Genomic DNA, 14,541 nt, shown 5'->3' on the forward strand with positions numbered 1-14,541 from the left:
TACCACCTCCTGCGGGCGATGGACCCTCCAGATGGAGGCTCGAGCCCCTGAGGGTCCGTGCTGCCGGGGGAGGGGCCGAGGCCACGCCATCACCCAGGCTCAGTCCAGCATCGCAGGCCCAGAGCGACCCTCGAGGTATGGCCCCCACCCGTCCGGTTCCCGGACCACGCGGCCGAGTGTGCCCACTGGCCCCTGGTGGTGGGTCAGCTCCCCAGACGAGAGGAGGGGCAGCCACTTAAGAGCAGAGAGCACGGGCAGGTGGGGATGGGGCAGGCCCGGCCGAAGCCATACGTTCAGTTCCTGGAAAAAGAGGGGCGGCAAACACTGCCTCTCGCCCACCACGTCCGGCGTTTCTGGAAAACCAATCCGATTCCTGACAGCAAAGCAAGCGGCATACGTCCGCGGGGGTCCCGAGCGACACGACAAACAGGCCCCCACGAGGCTCGAGGCGGAGCCGATGCCCTCCCTCCCAGCCAGCTCCCGTCCACCGCCCCCAGTCTCAGTCGGCCCAGCTCCCAGAAGGCCTCGGCCATCAGCACGGGGGCAGCTGTCACCTCGGGGCTGCCGTCCACAACGGGCAGGTCACAAAGTACCAGGGACGCCCCGAACCGAGAGGACGCGTTCCTGGGCCCGGCAGCCTGTGGCCGCAGGCCTCAGGCTCTGCACGCCCTCCGGGGGCCTCTGTCCCCCGACTGCCCCCGCCCCGTGAAGCAGGGACACCAAGCCCGTACACTCAGCGGCTGGCTCGAGGGTACTCCACAGCCGAGCATTCTCCAGCGACAGGGAGAGCCTGTGGTCACCCACAGCCCAGGGGCCCTGGGACCAGAAGCAGACCTCAGCACACCTCCCACCGCTGCTCCCAAGGGTCAGGGCTGAGCCTCTGGGAACGTGCAGGCTCTGGTCACCTCAGGGGAGGAGGCCCCCAGGCGTCCCCGCTACACACGGACAGGCCGCAGGGTTCTCGCGCCTCGTCCAGCAGGCCCACAGAAACCGGCTCCCCGCGCCCCGCCAGAGTGTCCCTCTACCCTGAGGGGCTCCCGAGGCCAGGGATGCGCCCCCCTGCAGACACGCCCCCTGGCTGGGGGCCCTTCTGACCGCCACACACACGATTCCACCCTCACACTCTGTCACGGATCCCGCGGGAGCCCCAGCAGGAACCTGACGCCCAGAGCATCCCGTCCCTCTGTGCCCTGATGCCAACCACACGCCCACCCTCCCTGGACGGGTCACGGCCCAGCTGGCTCCTGGTTCCTGTGCTTTCCAGCGTGGGGCCTGGAACTGGCTCGGCTTCTCTGGGCTGCGATTCTCTGTGCCACGGCCTCAGAGGCCAGGCCGAGTCAGACAGGACTCCTTGGGCGGGGGGCAGGGGGGCACCAGGAAACGGCCAATGCCCCAGGGCCCCAGGCCGCGCATCTGCCCCACCACTCCCTTCCTACCAACAGCTCAGGGTGGGCCATGCGGCGCTGCTGTCCTGCGGGAGCGCCCAGCCGCCATGACTCAGCCAGACCTGGCAGGGTCCATCCACTGTGCTCACCTGAGCAAGGTGTCCTCACCCTGCCGCGCCCCCCTCAGCTCTCGACGTTACCAAGCCACTGAACATCTCTGCCCCAGATTCCCCCCCGGTGAAGCCACCACCGTGTCCCAGGGCTTTAGGGTGCCTTGATTAATGTGCTGGGTGGCCAGGCTTCTCGAGATGCGCCCAGGGGTGTGGCAGCAGCACGGCCGCCTCACACTCAGGGCCGCTTTACAAAGTATTTCCACCCACATCACCTGGAGGGTCACCCCAAGGGCCACGAGGCCAAGCAGGACAGGTGCTGATCTCACAACTAGAGATTAAGACAAGTGGGGTGCAGAGAGGCCCCCGGGATGGAAGGGCGGCTGCTGGTGCTGGGCGCCTGGGGTAGTAGCAGGCTCTGCTCCGGACGGCCTCCCTGCACAGTGTGTGTCCCCCTCCTAAAGGTGAAGAGTCCAAGGCTGAGAGAGGCTGAGTCACTTTCCCCAGGAGGCCCAGCAGCAGAGCCAGGAGGCCCAGCTCGATGCCGGGAGAGGAAACGTGACAGAGGCTTGGCCTGGGAGATTTCCCATCCCACTGCTCTGCTCCAAGGACACCTGCCGGCCCAGCGTGTGGCCTCAAACCACAGGTCCTGAAGACTTTCACAGCCCGGCAGGTGCTGGGCACACAGCAGCCATACACACTGGAGCCTGGATCCCGACACAGCTGCACCTTGGAGCAGCCCCGGGACAGTGCTCAGGACGGGGCAGAAAACACCTGAGGTCCCAGGGCAGCCCCAGTGGGCCCCCCACTCTCTGCCCGTGCATAGAACAGTACCAAGCAGGACAAGGATGCACGGACGTGACACAGGGGGTGACGATGTCCAAATCCCCATTTATAAACACCCCGAAGCCCCGGAACCATCCTGGCAGGAGGCTGGATTCCAAGCACGGCCGCTGGCATGACAGCCCCACTACCTGGGGTCCAGCATCTCGTGTCTCCAGGGGCTGCTGTCCTAGGTCTGTGTTCAGAACAGGGAAGAAGGGACGGGAACCCTGGACCCCCTGCCCTGTGGCAAGGGAGGAAGCCGTGATGTGCCCTATGGCCCGGAGACTAGGAAAGCCACCTGGGCTCCTGTGGCCCAGTCACAGCGGGAGCCACCAGAGAGGACACAGCGCAGCGAGGAAACCGGCCGCAAGTTACAAACAACCGGCGGAGCCGAGCCCCTGGCAGCCGCACTCACACCAAGAGGCCCCCCGCCCACCTGCAGACAGGCCGAGGAGAGAGCCGGGAGGAGGGCCTCCAGCTCCTCTCGCCTCCGGTGGCCCCAGTGCCCAGCCGCCTCCTCCGGCTCTGCGGGGTGACCCTTGGCAGCTACCGCCACGTCCGTAGGTCACCCCTGCCCCCACCCCTGCCCTCGTGGCCCCTTCCTCTCAAAGTCCTCAGCACCCTGCAGCCCCCTGCTGGCCTCCAATGCCTCCGGAAGACACAAGCGGGCCCCGCTCCGGGATGCCCGGAAGTGTCTCAGGCTCTGGAATGCGATGGAGCCGGTGAGCCCAGAAGCTTCCTGCAGCTTCCTCTGGAAGGTTACCCCTCCATCTGCCTCAGGCCCGCTCTGGCCCTCGAGGGCCAGGGGTCTCCTCCCAGCTGGGCTCAACTCCGCATGGGCCCTCAGAAGAGGGTGCCCCCCTGCCCACCCCTGCAAGCCACTCTCGGCCTCCAGCCCTTCGTCCCTCGCTCTCCCAAGCAGGGGGGCGGACAGGGGCCCAGCACAGCCCTCCCAGGGTGGTGGCCCACCCAGTCTGTGGGGCAAGGGAGGCGATGGGGAGGGGAACGAGGGGCCTCGCTCCAAGAAGAAAGGTGGACAGGTGGACGGGTGGAGGGTGAGGTGGGAGGGGAGCCGCCTGGCGAGCAGATCACAGGCTCCCTCCCTGCCTGCGTGGCCATGCCACCTGCAACCCGGGGACAGGACGGGAAGGAAGGCCACCCCGGAGTCCCCAGATCCTAAGAGGGCTAGAGTCAGATGGGGCAGTGGCGAAAGGCCCAACGGGGCCGCCTCCAGGGGAAAAGGAGGTCCTGGCCATCCGGTGCCCGGCAGCCCCGGCTTCCTGAGGGGGACACAGGGACATAGGACCCAGAGCCCACTGCCATCCCCAGCGTCCAGGACCCCAAGGGGAGCTGCTGCCAGGCCACACAACGTGCCAGCGCTGCTTCAATGCTAATCCCATCCTCCTGGGGTCACATGATCTGCCCCTTTGCCAGGACAAGGATTCAGGGGCAGGAGAGGACCCCACCGGGGTCACAGGGCAAGGCTGCCCTCCCGACGGGCCCCTCGGTGCCATTCCTGGGCCGTCGTGGAGCCTCAGGCCACTGTCCCTGTGTCACCTCGCTCCTGACCTCCAGAGATTAGGGCCCAGCCTGGCCATCACTCCCCAGCTGGGACGGCGTGCACCTGCTGATAAGGTGTGGGACGTTCCTGCGGCGGGAAGGGGGTGTCACAGGCAGGGCTCGGCACCCGCGGGGCCTCAGGCAGTGCCCGCTTGTCAGCCTCTGCCTCTGTCCACTTCCCACCCCCAGGACTGGGCAGTGGCCAAGCTGCAGTGACAGTGACAAGGAAACGAGGGCTGAGGGACAAAAGAGGCACCACCCCGCCAGCAAGGGTGGAGAGGACCCAGGCGGGTGCCTCCCGCGCGGAGCGGAGACATGGGCCAAGCGTGTGTCTGTCGAGCTGAGTGTGTGAGCACGGAGCGTGTGCTAAGCTGAGCCGGCCGCAGGAGAGAGGAGGGAGCCGGACTGGACGCGGACAGGCCCCGAGGACCGCAGGCGGCGCGTCTACCGGGGAGACCGCACAGGCCTCCCGGGAGCATCACACAGGACGCTACACGCCGGGGTCTGGCTGTGCCCACTCGGGTGAGGCTGCATTTGCTAAAGCACCAGGTGTGCATCCGACAGCGAGTCTGTCCCGTCCTGGGATTCGGGGTCTGACTCCGGGGAGCTTATGCTGAGGGGCACACTCAGAAGGGAGAGCAGGCGAGCACAGAGATGGTCACTGCGTCCCTGGGAACCACAGCAACGGCGGTCTGGAGACTGGGACCGTCTCTGCAGAGGCCGAAAGGAACCCGCTTCATTCAACAGGCGGCCCGGGGGGGGCCGCGTGGAAGGGCAGAGTGACGGTCCCACCGCAGGAGCGACACCAGGACAAGAGCCTGCAGACAGTGGGACAGAGGCCCCAGAGGAGAGCTGAGAGCGGGCAGAGGGCTGGGCAGACAGCAGAGGAGGGAAGGGGAGGGCTGGGATGGGACAGGATGGGATGGGATGGGACGGGCAGGGCAGGGAGGAAGTGGGAAGGCCCAGCCCAGAGAGCGGAGCGGCCCACCCACCAGGAAACACTCAGAGACCCCATGAGCCAGGCACCTGGTCACAGCCACCAGCTTGGGGGCACGGGAGAGGACGTCCCAGCCAGAAGCATCCGAGCTCACAGGACTTTGAATCAAAAACACCTGCTCGGGCTTCCTTGGCGGCGCAGTGGTTGAGAGTCTGCCTGCTGATGCAGGGGACGCGGGTTCGTGCCCCGGTCCGGGAAGGTCCCACATGTCGTGGAGCGGCTGGGCCCGTGAGCCATGGCCGCTGAGCCTGCGCGTCCAGAGCCTGTGCTCCGCAACGGGAGAGGCCACAACAGTGAGAGGCCCGCGTACCCCCCCCCCAAAAAAAGAAACACCTGCTCTTAACTGGACACCATAAAGAAGACGATTGGCTCTTAACTGGACACCATAAATTAGGCAATTAGGATCGTAAGCTGCAGGCAGGGAAAACCACGTGCGCTACAAACAGGTTTGATAAAGAGCTTACGATCTCGAGTCCACAGCGAACCCCCAGAGGCAGAAATAAAAAGACAAACAGTCCAGTTTTTTTTAATGGGTGAAAGAGTCCTAGAGACGTGTGCCAGAGAAAATGTCCAAGGCACTTAACATCACTGGCATCACGGTAACAAAGACTGGGGTCATGGGAGATGCCACCGCACGCCCCGAACCAGCAAAAATCAGAGGCCAACACCACGCGCGGCGTGGGTGGAGCGCCCCGGAGCGTCCCCTAAACGACAACCAGGAGGACAGATCGAAGCTTCCTTGCAGGGAACATGCGATGCCCGTGACCCAGCAACCCCACGGCCAGAAGTGAATGAGATTCAAGTGTGTGTCCGCGGAGACGCCACGCGGCTAGCAGCCTCGCGCCTACCCGCCAGGCGCAACAGGTGATCGGATAAGCAAACGTGGCAGTGCATCCAGGGGACCTTAGTCAGCACCAGAAAGAAGGAACCACCAGCACACACACAGCGTCACGTCCCGGAGACGGGAAGGCACGGAAGGCAGCAGACACAGAAGTACACACCCCGGTGGTCCCTCGAGCACGGACCCCCCCAGTGCAGGCAAAACTGACCTGGGGAAGGAAGTCAGGGTCGAGGGGGGTGAGTGGGCGGCAGAAACAGCTCCATCTTGCTTGGGGAGGGGGACAGATGTGCCTGTCAACCCAGCAGACAGAACACGTAAGGCCCGACCCTTGACTCTGAGTGCCTGACGTCTCAGCGGAAAGCTCTGCGCGTGGACCGTGCCGTCCTCGCCTGGGGGCTCTGTCGGGACCCCAGAGCCTACAGCAGGGCCTGGCACAGGCAGGTTCTCCAGACACGTCTGCCGGGCGAGGGACGCGTAGAAGGCGGCAGAGCCACCGAGCGTCTGTGAGGGAGGAGGGCAGCCACAGGAGGCGGTGGCGGGGGGACAGCCGGCAGGTTCTGGGGCAAGGACAAGCTCGGGGAGCTGGGAGACCAGATGGAAGTGGGAGGCTGGTGGAGGAAGAGGCGCAGCCACAGGAACCGCGGGGCAGGGGTCACCCCAGACACTGACATGAGCGGGGGCGGGGCTCCCGGGAGGCAGCAGTGTCACGGGCGAGAACTCTGCCCCCGGGGTGCTCATCCGTGACACGGAAAAGCCACTAGCGCCCACCCCCCCCCCCCCCCCGGCTCAGGAGCAAATGCACTGCTGGCAGCAGGCCGGAAAGTGAGTGGAGGCTCGTCCTGAGGGGGGCCCCATGGGCACAGGGGACAGCTCTCGGATGTCCCGGGAAGGCCACTTGGCTGTGGGATGCATCTGGACGCAGAGCCAGAAGCCTGGGGCTGGGTGTGCCGAGGCCCCCGTCCGTCCAGGCCAGGGGGTGATGCTTCTGGACATGGGTGGAGGCTGCAGGGGGCTGGGGGACGGGGGGACACTGAGGTAGACGATGCAGCGCTGTGTGCCCACGTGGCGGCCAGCTGGACAGGACACTCAGCGCCGGTGACCCACACCGGCACACAGGGACCGGGGTCTCGGCGGTGAGGGTGACCTGCCCCTCCGTGAAGCAGCCCAGGGACAACCCCCACCCCCAGCAGGGGAGACAGGTACCCGTGGCACAAAGCCCCTCAGAGCTCCTGGGCGTGTCCCGTGGTCACTACGATCCCTGGCCACCGAGGGGGAGGGGAGGACGAAACAGCTGAGCTGGGGGTAGTGGCACGGACGGTTGAGTTTCCCTTTGAAAAGCTCATGTTAATGCTGTTATGATGACATGTTGTTTCAAATGGTGTTTTAACCATAATCAGAAATCAACTGAATGAGAGAGAGAGGGAGGGAGGGGGACTGGAGGCAGACAGGATCCTGGGGCCCCGAGGGGAGGCTGGGGTGTCACTGAGGGCAGCCACAGGTCACAGGCCCTGGCAGTTCCAGGAGGTGAGAGAGACCGAGGCCCAGGCCTGAGGCCGGTGAGGCCCCTGCCCGGGAGCCAGGCTGTGTCCGTTCCTGCTGTGCCCATCCAGACCCAGCCACAGTCCGGGCCACAATCACGGGCCACTGGCTGCTTCTGCAGGCCCAAGGAACCTGTGCGCATAACAGTTGTGTTCTCTTGTTTTCCCCAGAGGATCCACGGGAGGCCACTGAAGGGCAGGGGAGGCGAGGAGCGCTTGGGGGACGGGCCTGGCCAGCACACCTGGGCACTGCCGGGGTCGGAGCCGGGCCCGGACACGGCCTGAGAGGCGCGTCCCTCCCGCCTCAGCTCCCTGCATGGGACACGTCCCGCCACACGGTCAGCCGTTAAGAGCCCAGGACAGAAGCCCCGCCCACCCCGGCCCCCCACCTGCTCTCAAGGACAGCAGCCCCCAGACCCCTCCCGCTCTGCGGAAGCCGCTGGGCCGGGTTCAGCCGCCCGTTCGCTGGCAAAGGAAACCACAGGAGGCAGCTGAGGTGGCCACGCTCCCTCTTTAGCCTGAGCCCCGAGGAAGGAGAAGAGGCCCGTCTATATATATTCATGGAGAAAAACAGCGCGCAGGTCGGAGCCTGGTAAACAGTCGGCCGTTACAGGCAACTAAAAATACTCCCTATAATTATGTTATTAAAACACACCAGAAAAATTGACCCGCCCCACTCGGCAAAGGCCCGAGACGGCGCAGGGAAGTGCGGGCCACGCACGTCGGCCTGAGGGTGCCCTGGCGGCACCGGGCGGCTGGGCCGGGCCGGGCGATGCCCATCGCAGTCAGCGGCTTCTGCAGAGCTGCCCGCAGCGCCAGGCCCCAGCCTCGCGGGCTCCTCTCCAGGGCAGAGGCTGCTGACCCCGGGCCACCCCAAGAAACACTCTCACACGTGTCGGGGTGGGCGGGGGCGCGCCGTGGCCCCAAAGACCCACAGCCACCTAACCTCACAGGTGGGGACACAGCAACCTTGGGCCCCAGCCACTGACCAGGGCCTTCCTTCTGAAGACAGGAAGAAAGGGTTAAAGAAGGAACTTAATCTCATCTGACCCAAAACTTCACTGTTTTATGACAAGTACTCATACATTACTTGCGTAATTAACACTAAATTAAAGAATCAAAATGGGGACGGGGGGAGGGGTGTCAAGCCTCAGGTCCCTCCGGCCCCGACTGTCCACTCGGCACTGCTCTGCCCTCTCCACCCCAACCCAACCCTCCGACTGGCCACCACTAGGGGATGGGAGCCCCCCAGCTACCAGGCCACCTGTTCGCCTCCTTCCACAGACGGTCCGACCCTGGGGGGCTGCACTGGTCTGGAGCCTTCGATCTGCCACCCTGCCCCTTCCCCGGCCTGGCGGACAACTTCTCTCCCTCCAGCAGACGAGTCCTGCTGGGTGCCCACCTCTCCCCAGCCCTGCCCAGCCTGGACCTTGTTCTGTACGGCGTCACTTGTCTGCACTGTTTCTCTCCCATCTGGGCTCAGCACAGCGTGAATAAACACGGCAAAGGCACTCACAGAACCAAGGTGCCGGGAGCTGCGGGGGACCCACACCTCGCTATACAGCCAAGGAAACCTCGGCCTCCATTAGAGAGGAGAATGGGCCCGGCCCCTCCCACGCCCACCGCCACTGGCCCTGAACCAGCACCTAGGCGCCTACCCGGAGCACCGTCCCACGAGACCTGGGTGAGAGAACGCTTGAATGAACTTGGGGAAACGTCCCACGTGAGCACAGGAATCTGAGCAGGCGGGTGTCACGCACGGTGGCTCTGGACACCACGCCTCCCCGCCTGGAAACGGCCTGTGGCCGGCGGGCACCTCTGCACATTCAGGACCTGGTGGTGGGCGGCTCTTCCACTCGGCCCACCAGGACCGTCCCGCCCTGCCCCATCCAGGGACCAAGAGATCAGAAACCTGGGATCGGCCTTCAAGCTTTGATCGTCTCGTTTACAGGGGAGGAAACTGAGGCCCAGACAGAGGGATGAGGGCCTGGCAGGTTCAGAGCGGGACAGACGCTGGCGCCACCCACAAGCCCCTCCAGCAAGGTCAGCCTCGCCCTCTCCTCCCTGAGACCTCCCACCCCAGGTTCTCCCACCCCGCCAGCAGGTGTGGGACTCACCTGCCCTGAGAAGAAGAGGATTTCACCCCCAGATTCATCCTTTCTCGCCTGCGTTCTAGTCCCCCAAGCCCCAGGTTCCTCATCCAGAAAACAGGCTTAACTCAACTCAGAGGGGTTCAAAGGTCAGGAGTGGGGCAGAGCTCCCATGCAGAGCATCGACTCCCCTGAAGACAGCCTCAGGCTCCAGCCGCTGCACAGCAGTCAGAGGGGACTTCTGACCCACTTCTGTAACTCCTGGAGTCAGCATCACGGGGGAGAAGGAAATTGCTTTGGTAACCAGAGCAAAGAGTCTACAAACGAAAGAATCTAAAAACAAGTCTCTCTATTTCTAAAACAGAAAACAAAGAAGACAAGACTTCACTGAATTCTAAGGAAAAGGGGATTCCTGAGGACCAGGGTGGTCAAGAGTGGCTTCCTGGGCTTCCCTGGTGGCACAGTGGTTGAGAGCCCGCCTGCCGATGCAGGGGACACGGGTTCGTGCCCCGGTCCAGGAAGATCCCACATGCCGCGGAGCGGCTGGGCCCGTGAGCCGTGGCCGCTGGGCCTGCGCGTCTGCAGCCTGTGCTCCACAACGGGAGAGGCCACAGCAGTAAGAGGCCCGCGTACCGCAATTAGAAAAAAAAAAAGTGGCTTCCTGTAGGAGGCAGCTCACGCTGGGCCCTAAAGACTGTGCTGGTGGGGCGGAGGGGGGGCAGGGGATACCCTCGACCCCTGTAGGGGCCCTGCCACAGAAGGCAGTCCCCTGCAGTTGGGCTCAGAGCAGATGGGCCCCTTTCCCTCTCCATCTTTGAGAAACGAAAGTGTTGGAGGGAGAGATACCGCCCAGAAAGCAGCCCCAGGGACAGGATCTGAGATGCTTGTCACCCCCGCCCCCCCAATCAACACTGCCCCGCAGGACCCTTCCCGCTGGCCTGACTGCTGGTGGGATGGCCACCTGCAAGATGACCACAGATGACCCGTCCTCGGCTCCTGGGCCGACCCCAGCCCCTTCCCTGGCCACGCACACTGAGCCCTTGGGTCCCGTCAACCAGGCATCTGAGTCCTGCGACTTATTCAGTCCTCGGAGGGGCTGCAGGAGGCCGCGTCTCCCCTACAAGGTGGCAGATGAAAGCGAGACCTATCCTCAGCTCTGGGGGCCTCGGAAAGGAACGGCCCCAGGCTCACCGCCAGCCCGAGAGCCTAGCGGGGTGTCACCACCAGGGGGCCAGGAGGGAAGTCTCAGGCCTGGGTTTCTAACAGGGCCCCACTGTCCCAGGCCTCCGTCTTCTCACTGCCTTCCTGCCAGCCTCACAGGGGTGTTAAGACGGTGATGGTGAAAACACGATGAAAAGGAGGAAGTGTCCCCATTCTAAACGGTGACACGGCAGTGACGATCAGGTTGGTGCAGGTGACGACACTGGCGTGCAGCAGGCGTGTCCACGAGGCCGGGAGCCCCATCCATCCCGCAGGCGGAAGCCATGTTGCCGCCCTGCCCGTGTTTCCCTATCAGTGATACAGTTACTGCCTTCTACCCACCTGCCTTTGGGCCACGGTGCTGCTTTTGGGAGGCCCATTAGGTCAAGAGTCGCAGGGCGGGGCCCGTTCCATGGGAATCACAAAGTGTTCTGTCTCTCTAGAAACTTCCAGCTCTGGGTCCTGACCCCCAGGGCTGCAGGGACCACAGGTGAGACGTCGAAGGCCGTCACCCTTCCCGGGGAGGCAGGGTGTGGGGCTGGGGAGTCTCTGCTGTGACGAGGTGGAGGTGGGATTTGGGGAGGCAAGGGGCACCCCAGGATGACCCAAAGCCTCACTGCGGCCGCTGCCTGAGCCAGCACAGGCACAGGTCTGACCAGTACCGTCTGACGGCCTCATCCAGCACCGACCACTCACTGGGAAACACCGGAGAACTAACCAACTCTACCAAAGCTCGCCACAGACTGCGGGGCGCTCAGAAGGCGGCAGCACACAGCGAGCTCCCTCAGGGGCCGCCCACGCCCCAACCCGAGAGCCGAGCCGGCCTCCAGCCTCTCAGGTGTCACTGCGCCGGGCTCCTGGCCGGCTCTACATCACCCTCCCACAAAGCTCAAGAAAAAATGTGGAAGGCCGAGCCCCACACCCAGACACAGAATCCATGCGGGGCACGGCCAGGGCACCAGGGTTTTAATGAACAGACTTCATTTGGGGGACAGTTTTAGATTTACAGGAAAGCCGACCCACGTGCACAAACAATCAGGATGTGAAAGCTCTCAGGTGACTCCAATATAGCCCAGGTGGGAACCCTGAGCTAGTGCCACGTCTGCAACCACAGACCGAGAGACCTACCCTCCCCCCTGCCCAAATCACCCATTTGGGTTACAGGCAACAGCCCGAAGAACACATATTAATTCTCGGGGTCAATAAACTCTGGCCCTGGGGCTGGGCCTGGCTCCACCACTTGTTCTGCTATAGCTCACAAGCTAGGAGTGGTGTTTACATTTTTTAATGGTTGGAAAAAACACCAGAAGAGCTCGTGATGTGAAAATATTTACTATCCAGCCCATCACAGAAAAAGTCTGCTGACCCTGAACGAGGAGACTGCACCACGTGGGGAGGCGCGCCCTTCAGGAGCGAGCGCCCACCGCGCAGGCCTACCCAATTCCCCTCCTGGCTTCACAGCCTAAGGAGGCCGCAGGTGTGCTGCGGGGCCGTCCGAGGCCCACCTGCCCCTCTGAGAGGCTTACCAGCTTCTGAGCCATACGTCCAGCTGGGTCTGTTCTGCTAGCCTGTTAACGTCTACCCTCCAGAGGCACGAGGAGAAAGGCCGACGGGCCCCGCACTCCCCCGAGCACATCCCGGACTGTCCTGTCCGTGCAAGGCTGACTCAGACCCTCCTCCCTGACCTCAATGGTTTTCATTGATTCCTGTCCTGAAAATTTTCCCAAGTCTCACCACCTTTCTCTGCTATAAATCAAAACACAGTCTGTCTGGGAGCCGAGGGCAGGCTGCTCTGGGTCCCACATTCCTAGCCCACTGGAGCCCGCTCCTACGTATAACAAGTTGGCAGATTCCACCTGGAGCGATTTCAGAGGCTCTGGAAAGGCTTTCAGCATAAAAACACCAACAACACCCACCACGGTCGGACAAATTTTCACCCAACAGGCAGACTCACACTGCAAACCGTTCCATGTTTCCGCGAATTAATTTAATCAGACTGCTTTCCAGCTCACACCCAGTAGAGACAGCCCCAGCGGAGGGAGCTGAGGGCCAAGGGCTGGCGTGTGAAGGGTGAAATGAGTCTCGGACACTCTGCCCTGGGCACAGGGAGGCCAGGAGGGGTGCAGAGGGGGAGGGTCATGGAGCAACGAAAGCCACAACTACGAGCTTCCGGGAAGGGGCGCCGATGACACGGCAAGCAGCAAGGTTGCGGACCCTCAGCTCTGATACCAAGACCAGAGCCTTCTGCGGGGCATTCCCTCCCCCAGCCCAGGGCGCAGCCTGCCCCGCCCCTCTCGCAGCACTAGAGCCCAGCGGAGTTAAGCCAGGACACCAGGGCGGCAGGGAGGAACCCCAACCATGTTTTCCAGAGCATGGGCCTGCCCTAGTCCGGCTGTGGGGTGGGGACGGGAAGGGGAAGAGCGAGGGGGGCCGAGCCCAGGGCACAACGACGCTAGAGCCTCCGGAGGCTCCAGATTAAACAGCTCCAGGCAGGAAGCCCGCCTTCTCCCAGATTGGTCAGGAAGTCGTGATGCAAATTTGAGCTTTTTTTTTTTTAACACGAAAGAGAAGAAGAGATTCGTGCCCCCCTCACCGACGCCCCAGCCCCTCCCATAGAGGCCAACATTCCCCTACCCTCGTGTCCCTTCTCTCAGCGCCCAGGGCGTAGACACGAGCCGCCCTCTCCGGGGGTCGCTCGTTGCCCGCCCCTGTGGGCGCCCGGGTGCCATCTGCCCACCACCCCGCCACCGCCCTCCCAGCCTGGCGCTGGGACGGGGCCCCGGCGCTCCCCCGGCGCTCTCATGCTTCTGGAATGCCGGCGCCCAGGGCCGCGCGCGTCCCAGGGAATCTCCGCGCCCGCCCGCCCGCGCACGGTCCTCGCCCCGCCAGCCTCGCTGGTTGGTCGGGCCGGAAACCGGGAGCGGGGACGCAGACCCCGTCCCAGACCAGAGCCCGCAGCGCACTCCCCAACTCACCGGCCAGGAGCACGAAGGGCAGCAGCAGCCAGTAGAGGACGGCGCCGAGCACGTGCGGCTCCATGCCCGAGGGGCCCGCGGAGCCGGCCCGGGGTCGCTCGGCCGCCGCGGCACTAAAGGGCGGCGCTGGGGAGCCGCGGCCGGCGCATGGCGCACAGGGCGGGTCGCTGCACGTGCCGCGCGCAGCGGCCAGGACCCCGGCTGGTCTGTGGGGACACGAGCGCCTCCGCGCCCTCCTGGTCCTCCTCCTAGGGCCGGGGCCCACCGCACCCCGCCGGTGCCGACGGCTGGGGCCCGCGCTCGCTCCGGTGTCAGCCCTGCCCCGCGGCGGAGCGCAGCGCACGGCTCTCGGTGGCTCGCGGAAGCCGAGCACGGCAGGACGCGGCTCGGTGGCTCCCTCCTCCCTCAGCCCGCCTTTATAAGCTCGGCCCCCGCCCTCCCGGCGTGCCCGCCCCCGCGCCTCCCCGACGGCCCGGCACGCCCCGGCAACCCCTCCGCCGCTCCGTGCCGCCCGCGCCCCCCACCAGCCCTCCCGGCCGGGGCCGGCCAGCGGGGACCGGAGACCCCCGTGCGGAGTACTCCCCGAGAAGACCTCCACCCTCAACAGCCTTGGCGCTGCCGCTCGGAGTCGCGTGGGAGCGGGCGGGGGCCGCTTCTCCCCCGGCGGTCCCGGTCCGGAGGGCTCAAGAAAGGGGCCCTATCTCCGGGCTTCCGCGGCAGCACGCCACCCGCATCAGCGCCCCGCACTGCAGGAGCAGCTGGGGTTTTGCTCCCAGGGACGCGGACCCGCAGCGCCCCCTGGGGACCGTGGGGTGGCTCGGAGGCCCCGCCCGCAGGGCCAGGGCCGCGGCCGGGCTGGATGTCGGGGCGGGAAGCCCTTGAGGTCCGACGGGGGCTGCGGGCCGCTTCCACCCGCGCCTGCCACCACCGCCAGCTCTGCCCTGATCCCTCTGCCATAGCAGAGAAGCGATAACCGCCCTTGGGCGGCTAGGCCAGGGTCTGAGCCCAGGCTGCGCTGGG

The 14,541-nt window shown here is 64.8% G+C and overlaps 1 protein-coding gene across 5 annotated transcripts in view; it reads right to left on the reverse strand.

Moving 5' to 3' along the window:
- Positions 1-13,930, reverse strand: part of PIEZO1 (piezo type mechanosensitive ion channel component 1) — a 54,331-nt gene extending 40,401 nt beyond the window's left edge. For 4 of the 5 annotated variants that reach the window (XM_032612012.1, XM_032612013.1, XM_032612010.1 and 1 more), the window contains exon 1: positions 13,522-13,915. In XM_032612012.1, the coding sequence (XP_032467903.1) occupies positions 13,522-13,585 (64 nt within the window). In that variant the 5' untranslated portion in view covers positions 13,586-13,915. Of the gene's footprint in view, positions 1-13,521 lie in introns of all 5 variants that reach the window. The other variant, XR_004346795.1, reaches the window with a different exon arrangement.
- Between the last annotated feature and the right edge of the window lie 611 nt (positions 13,931-14,541).

This window comes from Phocoena sinus, chromosome 19 (assembly GCF_008692025.1).
Source record: "Phocoena sinus isolate mPhoSin1 chromosome 19, mPhoSin1.pri, whole genome shotgun sequence".
In the NCBI taxonomy this organism is placed as follows: domain Eukaryota; kingdom Metazoa; phylum Chordata; class Mammalia; order Artiodactyla; family Phocoenidae; genus Phocoena; species Phocoena sinus.